The sequence below is a fragment of the Rhinatrema bivittatum genome, chromosome 11, assembly GCF_901001135.1.
Source record: "Rhinatrema bivittatum chromosome 11, aRhiBiv1.1, whole genome shotgun sequence".
In the NCBI taxonomy this organism is placed as follows: domain Eukaryota; kingdom Metazoa; phylum Chordata; class Amphibia; order Gymnophiona; family Rhinatrematidae; genus Rhinatrema; species Rhinatrema bivittatum.
The window spans coordinates 99051004-99068690 of record NC_042625.1 but is presented as its reverse complement, the minus strand read 5'-3'; the positions used below and the strand labels follow the sequence as shown (position 1 = coordinate 99068690).

The following is a 17687-nucleotide window of genomic DNA, read 5'->3' as shown; positions in this document are numbered from 1 at the left end:
GGAGAGAAAGAGAAGAGACTTCACAAAGGGTTAAAAGAACAGCGAGAGAGAAAGAGACAACGAGAAAATCCAAGAGGACGGGGTAAAGAGAAAGCATCCAGGAGGTCCCTGCCCCTGGGAGCAACATCCCTGCTTCTGTGTTTGACAAAAAGGGGACTTACCAAGAAGGAGAAGCAGTTTAGTAGGGACGAGAGCCGAGCTGGTTACAGCGCAAGAAAGCAGCGCTGTATTTTAACCACACATTGCACAAAAATCATAGCAATGCAAGCAGTGAGAGGCGAGAGCAAGGATTTTAGTGAAAATGAGATAACCCCAGCACTATAATCGGCAGTGAATTGCAGTGTGAGTTATACTTAACGTGCATGTAAAACCAGGGGTCCCTGTGGGATGCAGCAATCTAACCGGAGGCAAATCAAGCAGGAGTAAAAAAAAAAAAGCACTAAAATAGGAGTTAACCTGAAAAATGCGCACTAATGGAGAAAAGTGCGATAAACAAGATTGGCCTTGTGTGTGAGACGGCACTGGGAAACCCTTATCCAAATGGCCTTGCATGCGAGATTGGAGACAAGTCAGGAAGCCCAGTGTCGTCTCACACACAAGGCCATTTTGGTCCCACTCCTTCCAGCTTCCAGCTCTTACCTCCTTGCTCCTGTGTTTTCTTAACTCCTTGGCCTGAGATCGCATTTCTGGGGGCCATGATATTCTATTGCCCTGCCCATGTGGTAGTCACCAGTTCTTTCTACCACACTGGGCACAGCAATTGAATCTCTTTAGCCAGCAGAAATGTGAGTTTACTCCACCTTTGACCAAACAAGGAGTTACATTTCCAGTGTAAGCTCTATGGGGCTTTCACCTACAGCTGAACAAAGCATAAGCTCTCTGGGGTGGGCACCTTGGGCTGAAGAGTATTCACGCTGGCGCTGTGCATCCATCTTTGGCCCCCTGTCCAGCTGCAGGTGCCCCCCAGAGAGTTTGTGTTTGATTTTACTCGCCATTCTCTGCCATAAGGGCCTCTGGAGTCAGCACTTCCAGCGAGCTCCCTGGGGTGGACGTCTACAGTTAAACCATGCGCCAAAGGCAGGATGCACAGCGCTGGGTACTGTTCAGCTGCAGGTGCCTGCCTCGACAGCTCACACTGGAAGTTAAACTCCTGGGTCTGACGTGACGTAAACTCGCATTTCTGTGCCAAAGTTATTCTATTGCTGTGCCCAGTCTGGCAGAAGTGGCCAGACATTATCACACATGGCCACCAGAAATGTAACGTTTACGCTTACTCTGATCCAGGAGCTACATTTCCAGTGTTAAGAAACTGTGCTTTAAGCTGTCTGCCTTTAAACGCACCTCCCTGCAATGCTGGGGAATAGCTAACGCCTTCCTTTGCATGGGATTTGCATGACCTCATGCTAATTTTAGCACTGCCTTTTACTCCTAGTATAATGTGCATTTCTTAGGGGTTAAAACCCCTATTACATACCAGAGTTAACTAATGCCAGAAAAATATGCACTAAACCAGGAATAAAACCTTGCACTATTATTATTGTCCCTTATTATATCGACCCCCTATAGGATGAATCTTCAAAAGGTTTTACCATCTGCATGTTGTAAGATGGAACTTAACTGGTAACGCTGATTAATTATCTGCTTAATTTACCCAATTGACTCTGAGCTGAAAAATAGTAGAATTAAAGCTAGTCAATGAAATGCGGGCACAGTTTTGGTTGAAAACCTAGCTGGCAGCTTCGTCTGAAAAGTCAGCTACAGTTACCAGGAGAAAATGTGTACCCTGCTCCCAGTGCCACCTGATCCTTCCCACTGCTGGTGCCCTAACTGTATGATGGTAGGATGGACCAAGGTCGGTGACCTCCTGGGATAATGATAAACCTGCCTGTCCAAGAGCTGCAAGCCGATTTCTGAATAATGCTGGTGTAGTGGCCATGGAGTCACTGCCTTCCAACAGATACCACAGAACTCCCCAACTCTGGCAAATACGTTTCCAGTCCTCTGGAGAGTGTGGTAATGTTGCCAGACGAGGAGCCCCAGGCCGCTGGGCAATCACTGGGAAGCTTTGAAGCTATTCCCATAGCAGAGTCAAGGTTTCTCAGCACAGCTCGTCCCAGGCGCCAGACTCCACCTTTTACATAGCTCGCGGGAGGCCATGAGAAGTGGGCAGCGTTCAGCCCTGGGCACAAATGCGTGGCCCCACGCGAGTTCGCAAGACACTGGCTTTTCATGCACATCTGACTCGGAGTATTGAGGAAGACATTTTTATATCAGAGTGATTTCACTGGGAGCCAGGAAGAAGAAGCAAGCAGTTCTGACTTGCCCAACCTGAAAACAGGAGTCACGCTAATATGAAAAGAGAGAGGCATCAGTGCACTTGCTAATATATTATAAAGCACCCCCAAGGTCTCCTCTACGTGCCCCCTTCTCTCCCCCCTGGCATCGTTAGGTGCTTTATGATATATATATATTAGTGGCACATTCAGTAGCAGGTTCATGAGCTCCCTTCCAATGAACAGATCAGAAAATGCCACTAATAGAAGCCATCATGGAGGCACAAGCACTGGGCAATTTTCCAATGAAATTGCATTTTACTTTTAAAAGTATTTGCCATTCCCAGATCAATGCTTAATTATTATAATGCTGTTAACATGCACAAGACCTTCTTATAAAAATAAGATTGTCAGATGCCTTCATGGTGATCAATAGTGCAACAAGGAAATCCTGGAGTGTTCAGCCAACAGGAGCCTGCTTGGCTGGACATCGCTGTACTTTTTATAACCCCCAGGGTAGAACAGGCTGCCCGTCTGTACAGCGCATGTCTTGGGAGTCCATTTTCAGAGCAGGAGAAGGCTGTGGCGTTGGCCTTGCGCTCCTGCCAACGCTGCTCTGAGAAGTGACTCCTCCTACAGGAGAGCAAGCAAATCTCCAGGTAACACCAGCAGGCATGCAGAGTCCAGGGCATGCCGTACAAATGTCACCAGCAGCTCACTAATACCTCGGTCTCCAGCCGGCGTGAATCCGAAAGAAATTCCGCTTACTACTAAACATCTGGCTAGAAGCCAAGAGTAAGACAGAAAGAAAGGGTTAGTGGGAGACTGAGGCTCTGCAAGCTAAACCCCCAATGCTCTGTTGAGTCACTCTTATCTGACTATATCCTGTTACCTGGGGAGCCAGCAGCCCATTGCACATTCACCACTCAGGCGCAGGCTCATCTTTCCATTTTCCTGAGTTGGTACATTGCCATCCTGCCCACCTGCTACCTGAAGCACATTCCTGATAGGCCTTGGCGGCTCCAGGTTTGCACACATTTCATCCAAGGACCAGGTTGTTTCATTTGTGAATCTCAGCTACTCAGGGGTCTAGACCCTTATGTCCACTTTGTGGACAGGAGCGAGAATCCCTAGAAAAGCCACTTCCTCTGTCTGCAGATTCTTTCACTGGGACAGAGCCAGATAACAAGTGGACTGTCCCACTGTGAGACCTAAAAACCCATAGTACATTTTTCAAAGGAAATAAACCCCTCTTTCTATTAGAAGGACACCATAACTGTGCGCAGGGTGTGAGGACGATTCCTCTGGTTTATGGAACTAAGTCACACGTGCATGGAGATCCCCCCATGTGGGGTATAATGCGCTATTAATCTCACGTCTTCCCCAGTGCACTGTGCTCAGACTTTCACTTGGAAATGCTTCCTATTCCACAAGCTTTTGCCATAAGAACTAACAGTTACCCAGAGATGCTCCTACAGACCCTCCCAGCCTAAGTTTCCAAATGCTGACAGGTTCAGAGATCGTATTGTCCTCCCTGAAACATTAACTTCTTGGAAGAACTGCAACCTTCCTGACTCAGCGGAGAAAGAGCGTGCGAGGAGATCCCTGGTTCCCATGCTGGCACACAAAGCCCGAGAAAAGCAGAGCCTGTAAACTCAGGGGCTTTCTTTCCCTGCCTCTGCATGACCCAAGGGGTCATCGACATTCGGGCAGTAATTAAGCAGCATATTTCTGTCACGGAGTCCTCCTAACTCACACTTGGCAATGACTGTTTGTGATGCCGGCAGGACCTATCCTGCAGCTCCTCCGATGCAGACAAAGCTCCTCATCCCACCAGTGGGCTTGGACTGCAGCAGGTTTCAGCTGTTGCTCTTACATGTGACTAGGGTGCGTAGTGGATAAGGGCAGGATAAGTTGCACTAGAAGTATGCTTTTAGTTTTAGATGCTAAGGAATTTATTAAATTGTTTGATATTTATTTTGTGTCTTTATGTGATGTTATGATGTTTTTTTGTTTTACTGTAACTTATCTAGACGAGAATTTATTTGATGCAAATTGAAAACAGCAATCTCCTTCCTTGGGCTGCTGTGCTATGCATTGTTGGAAATCTAACGGGCCGATACAGAAAACCGAGAGGGAGAGCCGGCGAGCGCCTGCTCTCCCGACGCGCACACAGGCCACTCTCCTGGGCGCGTGATTCAGGAAGCCCAGGTATGCTAATTAGGGCCCACGATAAAAAGAGGCACTAGGGACACTAGCGCGTCCCTAGCGCCTCTTTTTTGACAGAAGTGGCGGCTGTCAGCGGGTTTGACAGCTGATGCTTAATTTTACCGGCATTGGTTCTCAAACCCGCTGACAGCCACGGGTCCGGAAAACAGACGCTGGTTAACTTGAGCATCTGTCTTCCAACCCACGGGTCATGGGCAGATTTTACATTTTTTATTTTAATTTTTTTTTACTTTTGGGGCCTCCAACTTAATATCGCTATGATATTAAGTCGGAGGGTGCACAGAAAAGCAGTTTTTTATGTTTTTCTGTGCACTTTCCCGGTGCTGGCCGAAATTAACGCCTACCTTTTGGCAGGCGTTAATTTCTGAAAGTAAAATGTGTGGCTTGGCTGCACATTTTACTTTCTGGATCGCATGGGAATGTCTAATAAGCCTATTAACATGCATTTGCATGTTAATAGGCCTATTAACATGCATTTGCATGTTGCGGGCACTATTAGTTTTTTTTTGGGGGGGGGGGGGTTGGCTGCACGTTTTTGATGCACTATTACCCCTTACTGTATAAGGGGTAAAAATAGCGCGTGGAAAACACACGGCCAAACGCGGGCTAACATGCGCTCTGCCGGAGCGCACTTTACTGTATCGGCCTGAAAGCCAGCAAGGCTTGGAAATGTCCAAAGTGTGGCTCCCCAGGAAGCCACCACTCGTTACAAAATTAAATCAGCAAGCACCCTGCAAACGAAAGAACAAAAATAGAAAGAAAAAGCTGAACAGCTAAGAATTTCTCCCCAGAGAGGCTCGGGCTAATTATCGAAATCTCTGAATTTGTAAAGCTGCCAACATTTCAGCTCAGATCTGGACTTTCCTTTGGGCCTCTCGCAGTTCTTTTCCAGTGTTTTTGGTGCTTCTGCTGATTAACGCTGCGCCATTTATCAGTCGCCAGCCTGTGCGCTATCTGCCCAGTCCCAGGAGACCCGAGAGATTTTTAAATCCAGTGCAATCCAGCCCTGTGGGTCAGCAGCGCTGCACAATCAGGCCTAGGAGGAGAGACACAGAATCCCCTTCCCTCCGAGACACCAGTATAAAATGGGGGCACTCACCAAGCCAGTGCTCTCAAAATGTCGCATTCAAACTAAGCTAAAAACCTCAATACCAGCTCCTGCTACAAACCCTGAGTAGTTACAGAACCGGCTGGAGGTACCCGAGGAGGCAGCTGTGAGACTGCCCCCGGCCACACCCTGTCTCCCACGCTGGGTAATGAGGGGTGAAATGCAACGTTACCTGAGCTGGAAGCACCGGGGCGGTACATCCTCCTCTTTCGGACTGGTGGAAATGGAGAGCAATGATGGAGAAGAGGAAGGGAGGGGAGGAGAAGAGAAGAGGGAGAGAGATGAGGCGGCAGCAGTGAATGAGGGGTGGAGGGCTGAAATCCCACATCACCAGCAGTGTTGCCAAGCTGACTTCTTGGCTTCTAGCCCTCTACATGGCCCACGGCCGGGCTCCTGAATCGATGGCATTTTGTACCACTTTCTCACTTTGGGTGAAAGGGAAGTTACAGATTTCAGTCTCTTTCCCGAAGGCCCAGTTTCACATAAGGCTCTCTCGGTTATACCACCTTCTGCATTCTGCTGTAATATCGTAATTCTCTCCCACACTGCTGACTGACATTCGTTCCCAAAGCCTGCAATACCAGCATTGAGCTGGAAGGGGGTTTGCCCTGATTACAGTGACCCCGCCAGCAATCCCATGTCTTCGATATGCTCCCAAATCCATGGGGATTCTCCAAAAGCGAGTTCCGGTCAAATTCATCCCAGTCCTGAGAACAGTTCACAGGAGTCTACCGAGCTCCTCCCCTGTCCCTACAAAGTGCACATCAGTAACCCATGTGTAGGTCTCAAATCCCAAAGAGCATCCATGCCCAGGCCTCAGATCAAAAGCAGAAGCAGAATAATCGTCTGAGACGGCAGCACATTCCCTCTGACACAGGAACAGGAGAGCTGAGGATGGACAGAAGAGATACGAGGAGAAACGGTGACCATACACAGCCCCCTCGGCCCAAGACACGGAGGACAGTTGGAAAAAGATGTCCTTGGTGGCAGACAAACAAGGAGTTAAAAGAGGGAAGAGCATCAGCACTGAGGCAGGACAGACAGACACGGGCAGAGTGGGGATCCCCCTACCTTTCCCCTGCACAGAAAGGGACTTGGCTGGCTCTCTGGATGGAGGTGAAAGAGGGCACTTTTGTCACTTCACAGCTCCTAACCCCTCCATTGCGGCTGCGGTGCATGGGCTCAAGCAAAAGGAGCAGCTCTCTGGAGGGGGTCAAATACACAGGGAGAAATCAAACCTCGAAAGAAAACTGAAATAAGAAAAACATCAAATGAAAAAGGCAATTTAAAAAGACAGCATTTCATTCTGCACGACGTCCCTTCCTCCATGGGAGCAGAGGTCAAAGTCAGGCAATCTGCACCCTCCCTCCAGGACGGGGACCCTGGAGGACATCATTTCCAAAAAGACTGCAGTCCATATCGTGCCAGGTACTTGTAATCTGGAATGGCCACTGTGGGAGACGGGATGCTGGGCTGCATGGACCCTCGGTCTGACCCAGGATGGCAGTTCTTATGTAAGCAAAACCCAGAAAGAGGAAAACAGGCCCAGCCCATCTCTTTAGAAGAATTGCTGAGCATGCTAGCTTATTTCATGCATGCGCTATTTATGTGTTTATATAGTCTTATTGTTTAGGATGTTGTTTATGGCGTTGGGCCTGTTTACAGCTGGCTGCATTGTCACTCACGAGACAGGTTATAAATCCCTAAATCCAGAAATGGACACACACAGGAAGCTGCAAGTATGGGGGAAGGTTTGGCCCCGTTCTGGAGGTAATCAGACCACCATTAAGTTCAATTTATGGAATCTCAAAAGATAATTTGCAGGAAGGACGGAGTTTGTGGCAGAAATACTGTCTCTTTAAAAAGTGAAGACATAACTGAATAACAACAGTGGAGAACGTAAAGACGAGTCAGGGGAGGGAGCTTCAGCTCTGGGCCCTGCACTCTCCTGGTGTTTGAACTTCTATCCTACCCTACTGGGGGTTCATCCATTGGACCTCGGCACCCCAGGGAGGTGCTGGCCCACATCGTCTGGCTTGTACCGAGAACTACTTCAAAGCTGTTCCATTTCCAGGAGTCCAGCGAGCCCTGGACAGGGTGGGAAAGCATTGCCTGCACTCAGCTCTGGACCATGAGCTCCTCCTGCAGGTAAACTCCAGAATCAGATGGAAGATGAAAAGAAATAATCAATGAGGAACCAGTGACAGCAGTCAGGAGACTGGATCTGAGCTGGGGCCCCACATCAGATGGGGATCAATGTGAAAAGCTGCGAGTATGTTAATAGAATAGCAGTATGCTAATGAGCAGTGGTATGCTAATGGGCAGCAGTATGCCAATGGGCAGCGGTATGCTAATGAACTATGCTAATGGGCAGCAGTATTCTAATGGGCAGCAATATTCTAATGTATGCTAATGGACTAGTATGCTAAAGGACAGCAGTATGGCAATAAAATAGCAGTAGAGGCAGCTGTATGCTAATGAAATAGCAATATGCTAATGGACAGCTGTATGCTATTGGAATAGCAGTATGCTAATGGGCAGTGGTATGCTAATGGATAGCAGTATGCTAACAGGCAGAACTAATGGCAGTATGCTAATGGGATAGCAGTATACAGTTAATGGCAGTATGCTAATGGGCAGCAGTATGCTAATGGGATAGCAGTAAGCAGTTAATGGCAGTATGCTAATGAGAGCAGTATGCAGCTAATTGCAGTATGCTAATGGGTTAGCAGGTTGCTAATGGGATAGCAGTATGCAGCTAATTGCAGTATGCTAATGGATAGCAGTATGCAGGTAATGGCAGTCTGCTAATGGGATAGCAGTATGCTAATGGGCGGCAGTATGCAGCTAATGGCAGTATGCTAATGGGATAGCAGTATGCAGGTAATGGCAGTATGCTAATGGGCAGCAGTATGCAGGTAATGGTAATAAGCTAATGGGATAGCAGTATGCAGCTAATTGTAGTATGCTAATGGGATAGCAGTATGCAGCTAATTGCAGTATGCTAATGAGATAGCAGTATGCAGGTAATGACAGTATGCTAATGGAATAGCAGTATGCAGCTAATTGCAGTAAGGCAGTATGCTAATGGGATAGCAGTATGCAGCTAATTGCAGTATGCTAATGAGATAGCAGTATGCAGGTAATGGCAGTATGCTAATGGAATAGCAGTATGCAGTTAATGGCAGTATGCTAATGGGATAGCAGTATGCAGCTAATGGCAGTAAGCTAATGAGATAGCAGTATGCAGGTAATGGCAATAAGCTAATGGGATAGCAGTATGCAGCTAATTGCAGTATGCTAATGAGTTAGCAGTATGCAGCTAATGGCAGTAAGGCAGCATGCTAATGGGATAGCCGTATGCAGCTAATTGCAGTATGCTAATGAGATGGCAGTATGCTAATGGATAGCAGTATGCAGGTAATGGCAGTATGCTAATGAGCAGCAGTATGCAGCTAATGGCAGTAAGCTAATGAGATAGCAGTATGCAGCTAATGGCAATAAGCTAATGAGATAGCAGTATGCTAATGGGCAGCATGGCAGTAAGCTAATGAGATAGCAGTATGCAGCTAATGGCAATAAGCTAATGAGATAGCAGTATGCTAATGGGCAGCAGTATGCTAATGAGATAGCAGTATGCTAATGGGCAGCAGTATATGCTGTATTACTGTTGCAGCATTGAATAACAAACCAGCAGACCCTGATTTTGTAGCAGTGTTCTCGGCAGTCCTGTGTTTGACTGCTGATGGCAGTGGGTTGGGAAACGCTGTTTTGCAGTGGATACTGGGAAGCTTGGAGTATTAGGGCCAGATTTCTGGATCTTTCCAGGCATATTGGCAAATGATGATCCAAAGAAGGGCAAAAGAAAACCAAGCAACACTAAGAATTAACTTGAACTGCTGGCAGCAACCATGGAGGAAAGATGCTAACTGTGAGCCAGGAACGGTGCCCCCTCATGGCCTGACTGAGCACTGCACACCAGTGAGAAAAGAGCTGTTAATGCCTGTGACCCAATGGGAAAATGCCTCTGTCCTAGACAAGGGATGCAGGCCCAGCTTCCATGCAAACTTGAATTCTGACCAGAACTATGCTGTGTGCTTCTGATCCAGCCTGATGATGCAAGGACGCCTCGACCCAAGCTTTGATTGCCAGGATCCATGGAGGTGAGAGGCTAAGGTTGCAGACAGGGTATTAGTGGCCTGCACATAGGGAACTGGGAGAGGAGTTAGAAGGCATCACTTCTGTCCTTGGTCTGGGTAACCCATGGCTCTCTCACTTCTGTCACTGTCCTGCCTTGTTTTTGGTGTTGCGGCATCCAATCGCCACTGTATGAGCAGATAGTACAGGTCTCCTTCCTTATCAGCAGCATTCCCAGACCCCCTGCTAAAGCTGTGGCATGCTCTGTGGGTCCCTTCCACAGAACGGCAAGCTCCCATCCTGCCCCTGACTCCTAGTCAACACCACACAGTCAGACTTTTCCCATTATCGCTGGGACCACCCAGCCTGGTTATGTCAGCAAGACCCAGGCTTCCCCATCTGAAACCCTGCTTCAGCACAAGGGACGTAGCCCTTCACTCCTGAATCCCCAGGCTGACAGCCTTCTCCCACAGTGCACTGCCTACCTGAACGATGGGAGGATGCTGTCATAGTAATACCAGGTCGCCGTCAGGTAGGGCCGGCTTACATCTGTGGAGTACAAGCGCCAGGCAGCCTAGTCCAAAGAGAAGAGAGAGTGACATGAGACACATCTGGAGCAGGTGGATCCCAGACAGGGACAGCTCTGTACTTGTGCGTCCCAGCGTCATGCTGCTCTGTAACGGAGAGAGCCTGCCAGTGAATTCTCAGCTCCTGAGTTTAGGGGATTCAGCACAAAATCAGGAGTTTTAGTTATAGGAATTGCAGCTTTTATCTCTGCAATCCTGGGACTATCACATTGCACCCCCTATAACTGGGCACTCGGAGACCTCCTGCTTCTAGCAGTTCCCAACTTTAGGGAGCCTAGGTTTTCTCAATGAAAAAAAACAGGTCAGCCCTGTCAGGCTGATCCAATTTTGGTCTTGCCTTTCCTACAATGAAGGAAAACCGAGACTGGATCAGCTTGGCAGGGCTGAGCTGGATCAGAGAGAATTCCCTGGGGAAAAGGCAGGAATGGAGCTGCTAAGTTGTGTGGGGAGCAGATGTGGAGGGGTGGCAGAAGCTCTCTCCCTCTCCTGATTCAGCACTGACCCTGTTTCCACATCCACCTGCATATCTGCAGTGTGGGCATCCGGGCGTCTCTTTCTCTGGCTGCCCCTGGATCTCTGCACTAGATGGGGAGCAAAGGTGACCTGGCAGTCAGGCAGGAAGGAGGTGAAGGGGAGCTGGGAGCAGGAGATAGTGAGAAAGCAGTTCTGGCTTTTGTCACCTCTAGACAGAGAGAAAACCTTTGTTTGGGGAGGGATCCGGGGCACACATGCATGTTTGCATGCGCCCTTCTTCTCTGGGTCTACATCTCATCCACAACTCGGGAAGTCCTAGGCCAGGACATCTATAACGCACTCAATAGCTGCAGCCGCTGGAAAACACTGCGTACTCCACTTCTGTTTGGAAAAATAAGCAAACACCTTCCATAGCAACCTCCCCCACTTACCCCATCCTTCTCGTCTCAGAGCCAGCCTGCAACTGCTGGACGAGAGGCAGACGCTCGCTCGCTCTCTGCTCCCTCTTTACAATTTAACAACATGGGTACAGAAGAAAAGGGCTCAGCGGGCAGCAGGGGACAAGTGTGAGAGCCAGTCCACCCTGCACACCCCCCGGCAGGGCACCGAGGCCGTATGCCAGCTAAGATGCTCTTTAATGTCAGCTTCCAGAGCCATCCTCCCCCTCCTCACTAATCATATTCAGAAGTACTCAGACCCACACCAAGTGCATCTGCATCAGGTCAGAAGCAAGGCCCTCCCCAACCCCTGCATCAGCTTAGCAAGCAGGCAGCCCCCCCCCTCCCCCCCTCCTCCCCCCCACCAGCACCGGCCCTAAGCACACCTGGATCAGGTTAGCAGCAGGCAGCCCCCCTCCCCCCCCCCCCACCAGCACCGCCCTAAGCACACCTGGATCAGGTTAGCAGCAGGCAGCCCCCCCCCCCCCCCACCAGCACCGCCCTAAGCACACCTGGATCAGGTTAGCAGCAGGCAGCCCCCTCCCCTCCCCACCAGCACCGCCCTAAGCACACCTGGATCAGGTTAGCAGCAGCAGCCCCCTCCCCCCACAGCACCGCCTAAGCACACCTGGATCAGGTTAGCAGCAGGCAGCCCCCCCCCCCCCACCAGCACCGCCCTAAGCAACCTGGATCAGGTTAACAGCAAGCAGGCCCCCCCTCCCCCCACCACAGCACCGCCCTAAGCACACCTGGATCAGGTTAGCAGCAAGGCAGCCCCCTCCCCCCACCAGCAACCGCCCTAGAGCACACCTGGATCAGGTAGCAGCAGGCAGCCCCCCCTCCCCCCCCACCAGCACCGCCCTAAGCACACCTGGATCAGGTTAGCAGCAGCAGCCCCCTCCCCCCCCACCAGCACCCGCCCTAAGCACACCTGATCAGGTTAGCAGCAGGCAGCCCCCCTCCCCCCCACCAAGCACCGCCCTAAGCACACCTGGATCAGGGTAGCAGCATGCAGCCCCCCCCCCCCACAAGCACCGCCCTAAGCACACCTGGATCAGGTTAGCAGCAGGCAGCCCCCTCCCCCCACCAGCACCGCCCTAAGCACACCTGGATCAGGTTAGGCAGCAGGCAGCCCCCTCCCCCCCACCAGCACCGCCCTAAACACACCTGGATCAGGGTAGCAGCAGGCAGCCCCCTCCCCCCCCCCCCCCACCAGCACCGCCCTAAGCACACCTGGATCAGGTTAGCAGCAGGCAGCCCCCTCCCCCCCACCAGCACCGTCACTAAATACACCTGGATCAGGTTAGCAGCAGGCAGCCCCCTCCCCCCAACCCGCACGCCCTAGCACACCTTGGATCAGGTTTAGCAGGCAAGGCAGCCCCCTCCCCCCACCAGCACCGCCTAGCACACCTGGATCAGGTTAGCAGCAGGCAGCCCCCTCCCCCCCCACCAGCACCGCCCTAAATACACCTGGATCAGGTTTAGCAGCAGGCAGCCCCCTCCCCCCACCAGCACCGCCCTAAGCACACCTGGATCAGGTTAGCAGCAGGCAGCCCCTCCCCCCCACCCAGCAACACCCGCCCTAAGCACACCTGGATCAGGTTATCAGCAGGCCGCCCCCCTCCCCCCACCAGCACCGCCCTAAGCACACCTGGATCAGGTTAGCAGCAGGCAGCCCCCCTCCCCCCCACCAGCACCGCCCTAAGCCACACCTGGATCAGGTTAGCAGCAGGCAGCCCCCTCCCCCCCACCAGCACCGCCCTAAGCACACCTGGATCAGGTTAGCGGCAGGCAGCCCCTCCCCCCCCCCCCACCAGCACCGCCCTAAGCACACCTGGATCAGGTTAGCAGCAGGCAGCCCCCCCCCCCCCACCAGCACTGCCCTAAGCACACCTGGATCAGGTTAGCAGCAGGCAGCCCCCTCCCCCCCACCAGCACCGCCCTAAGCACACCTGGATCAGGTTAGCAGCAGGCAGCCCCCTCCCCCCCCCCCCACCAGCACCGCCCTAAGCACACCTGGATCAGGTTAGCAGCAGGCAGCCCCCTCCCCCCCACCAGCACCGCCCTAAATACACCTGGATCAGGTTAGCAGCAGGCAGCCCCCCCCCACCAGCACGCCCTAAGCACACCTGGATCAGGTTAGCAGCAGGCAGCCCCCTCCCCCCCACCAGCACCGCCCTAAGCACACCTGGATCAGGTAGCAGCAGGCAGCCCCCTCCCCCCCACCAGCATCGCCCTACAGCACACCTGGATCAGGTTAGCAGCAGGCAGCCCCCTCCCCCCCCCACACAGCACCACCCCTAAGCACACCTGGATCAGGTTAGCAGCAGGCAGCCCCCTCCCCCCCCCCCACCAGCACCGCCCTATAGCACACCTGGATCAGGTTAGCAGCAGGCAGCCCCCACCAGCACCACCCTAAACACACCTGGATCACGGTTAGCAGCAGGCAGCCCCCCCACCAGCACCACCCTAAGCACACCTGGATCAGTTAGCAACAAGCAGCCCCCTCCCCCCCCCCCCCACCAGCACCGCCCTAAGCACACCTGGAGCAGGTTAGCAGCAGGCAGCCCCCCCACCAGCACCACCCTAAGCACACCTGGATCAGGTTAGCAGCAAGCAGCCCCCCCCCCCCCCCACCAGCACCGCCCTAAATACACCTGGATCAGGTTAGCAGCAGGCAGCCCCCCCCCCCCCCCCCCACCAGCACCGCCCTAAGCACACCTGGATCAGGTTAGCAGCAGGCAGCCCCCCACCAGCACCACCCTAAGCACACCTGGATCAGGTTAGCAGCAGGCAGCCCCCCCACCAGCACCACCCTAAGCACACCTGGATCAGGTTAGCAGCAAGCAGCCCCCCCTCCCCCCCACCAGCACCGCCCTAAATACACCTGGATCAGGTTAGCAGCAGGGCAGGCCCCCCCCCCCCCCCACCAGCACCGCCCTAAGCACACCTGGATCAGGTTAGCAGCAGGCAGCCCCCCCACCAGCACCACCCTAAGCACACCTGGATCAGGTTAGCAGCAGGCAGCCCCCCCACCAGCACCACCCTAAGCACACCTGGATCAGGTTAGCAGCAGGCAGCCCCCCCACCAGCACCACCCTAAGCACACCTGGATCAGGTTAGCAGCAGGCAGCCCCCCCACCAGCACCACCCTAAGCACACCTGGATCAAGTTAGCAGCAGGCAGCCCCCTCCCCCCCCCACCAGCACCGCCCTAAACACACCTGGATCAGGTTAGCAGCAGGCAGCCCCCCCACCAGCACCACCCTAAGCACACCTGGATCAGGTTAGCAGCAGGCAGCCCCCCCACCAGCACCACCCTAAGCACACCTGGATCAGGTTAGCAGCAGGCAGCCCCCCCACCAGCACCACCCTAAGCACACCTGGATCAGGTTAGCAGCAGGAGTGCGTCTCTTCTCAAAGTGCTTTTGTCGATGCTGCTCCTGAACCTTCAAGGCAAATCCAGAGCCCAGAATTCCCTAAAGAGACAGAGAAGGACAGGGATCCCTGTGACACAAGACTCGGGCTCGGACAGAAGCTGCGAGGTCTGCAAACCCCAAGCAGAGACAAGACATGCAAGAGCCACTGCTGCTCTCCACAAACTCTCCACTGCGTCCTTCCAAGCCCCAGGGGGGTCTGGCGAAGGGATCTCAGACAGCAGTAAGACCTCTGCGTTCATCTCTGCAGCGCTCCCCCGACCTCACACACAGTTCACTCTTTCTCTGTCTCTCTCACACACACAATGCCCTCTCTGTCTCTTACAGAGTCCCCTCCTTCTCTCTCTCTCTGTCATACACCCACAGTCCCCTTCCCTCTCCTCTGATGCTCACACACATTTCTTTTCTCTCCTCTCTGTCACACACCACACTCTCTCTCTCTCACGAGCATGCATTATCTGCCTGTTTCTGTCTTTTGCACAGAGCTGGCATATGTGGCCTCTTGTGTGTGTATCCCATTCTTGGACCAGCTACATTTCCTTAATTTCATCCAATCCTCATAGCTCTTAATATAAAAATATAAGAATGCCCTGCTGGCTTAGTCCAATGGTCCACTGAGCCCACCCGCCTGTCTCTGACAAAGGACAATCTTTATTTCTTGGGAAAAGTACCCAATGGGGATTCACTGCTATTCATCCCAGCTCCCATAGGAAGAGGTTGTGTTCCCTAAGCCTACTTCATGGTGAGCAGTGTTTGAATCCCTTGCAATAAACCAGTACTCAGGAAAGATCCCTGTGTCTGGAGTATCAACAGAATACTTACAGCAGGAAGAGCAAAAAATGAGATCCCAGCAAGGCAAAACCAGCTGCCAGCACCCTTCCCAGCATGTCCTCGGAGTCTTGTCACCATAACCAATGGTGGTGAGAGTGATCTGTCAATCAACGCAAAATATGCTGTGAGCTGCCTCATCCAATCACTGGGATACTCATGTACACGCAGCGGTGAGAGGGCTGTGAGCTTCCAGTCGTCCGGTCACTGGGATACTCATGTACACGCAGCGGTGAGAGGGCTGTGAGCGCTGCCTCGTCCGGTCACTGGGATACTCATGTACATGCAGCGGTGAGAGGGCTGTGAGCTGCCTTGTCCGGTCACTGGGATACTCATGTACACGCAGCGGTGAGAGGGCTATGAGCTGCCTCATCTGATCACTGGGACACTCACATACACCAGCGGTGAGAGGGCTAAGAACTGCCCCATCTGATCACTGGGACCTCACATACACCCAGGCGGTGAGAGGCTAAGAAACTGCCCAATCTGATCACTGGGACACTCACATTACCCAGCGGTGAGAGAGAGAGAGGGCTAAGAGCTGCCTCATCTGATCACTGGAACATTCACATACACCAGCAGTGAGAGAATGAGAGGGCTGTGAGTTGTCTCACTACTGAGACATTCTCCTGCATTAAGCAACAAGAAAGAGATGTTGAGCTGCTCTTTCCCATCACTCGATGTTGCTTACACTCAAGGATGAGAAAGATCAGGATTTCCCTCACACATCAAATAAAGGAACTGGAAAGTGACTTACGGTACCCCACCAAAGTGAGTCTGCGTAGGTTGCAAACTCTTTGTTCGCGTCCTTCTCCGCCAGATAGACCAGAAATGAGGCAAAAATGAGAACCAGGAAACCAATGTACCATGCAGTGATCAGTTCCTGGAAGTTAAAAAGGGAATCCCAGGAAATACAACCAAATGTAACAGTGTTACCTTTGAACCTTCCCAGATATTACCTCCAAGCCACGTGGCATGTTGAGATGCTTCAATCATCATTACATCTGAGCCATGTGGCATGTTCTAGTGTTTCAATCCCCATTACCTCTGAGCCACGTGACATGTTCCTGAGCTTCAATCCCCATTAGCTCCAAGCCACGTGGCATGTTGAGATGCTTCAATCATCATTACATCTGAGCCATGTGGCATGTTCTAGTGTTTCAGTCCCCATTACCTCTGAGCCACGTGACATGTTCCTGAGCTTCAATCCCCATTAGCTCCAAGCCACGTGGCATGTTGAGATGCTTCAATCATCATTACATCTGAGCCATGTGGCATGTTCTAGTGTTTCAGTCCCCATTACCTCTGAGCCACGTGACATGTTCCTGAGCTTCAATCCCCATTAGCTCCAAGCCACGTGGCATGTTGAGAGGCTTCAATCATCATTACATCTGAGCCATGTGGCATGTTCTAGTGTTTCAGTCCCCATTACCTCTGAGCCACGTGACATGCTCCTGTGCTTCAATCCCCATTAGCTCCAAGTCACGTGGCATGTTGAGATGCTTCAATCATCATTACATCTGAGCCATGTGGCATGTTCTAGTGTTTCAGTCCCCATTACATCTGAGCCACGTGACATGTTTCTGAGCTTCAATCCCCATTAGCTCCAAGTCACGTGGCATGTTCTGGTGCTTTAGTTCCCATGCTGTGTTTTTTTCCAACCTTTCACTTCTTTTCTAGCTCTGAAAATCTTTCATTCCTCCAAAATTATTTAGGCATTAGCACACACACTGTCCCGCTTCTTAAAAGCCACCTTTAGTGAAATTCTTAAGCCTCTGATTCATCTTAGTGTGAGCAGAGACCCCTTCATACACATACACACTCCCTCCTTCCCTGCAGGGCGCCCTCACTCACCTTACTGTGTGCATATACCACAGATCCCAGCAGCTTCCATGTCCCTCCCCTGCGGTCCATTCGCACCATGCGCAGGGATCTGCAGAAAAGCGCATGCTACGCAGTGCTGAGGTGGCAAAGATATTCCCCTGTGTGCCTGCAGCGATGACAGCCAGCGATGCAACAAAAACAATGAAATCTGGAAGCAGAGAGAGAAGGGACAGGGTGTAAGCGAGGCCAAGGTCCTGCCAGGATCCAGATCTGTGCCATGCAGTGCCAGGTTTCTAGCTCCCAAGCTTCAGGTCAGAAGGAACAGCTGAGTCATTCTGGGTTTCTAACTTCTGT

At 51.9% G+C, this 17687-nt stretch overlaps 1 protein-coding gene across 1 annotated transcript in view; it reads right to left on the bottom strand.

The window, feature by feature from the left end:
- Positions 1-17687, bottom strand: part of KCNQ4 (potassium voltage-gated channel subfamily Q member 4) — a 135487-nt gene that overhangs the window by 16612 nt on the left and 101188 nt on the right. The window contains 9 exon segments of the mRNA XM_029571438.1: positions 6682-6813; positions 10233-10321; positions 14628-14723; positions 15504-15532; positions 15535-15567; positions 15570-15612; positions 16267-16392; positions 17364-17450; positions 17453-17541. Coding sequence (XP_029427298.1) covers positions 6682-6813; positions 10233-10321; positions 14628-14723; positions 15504-15532; positions 15535-15567; positions 15570-15612; positions 16267-16392; positions 17364-17450; positions 17453-17541 — 724 coding nt within the window.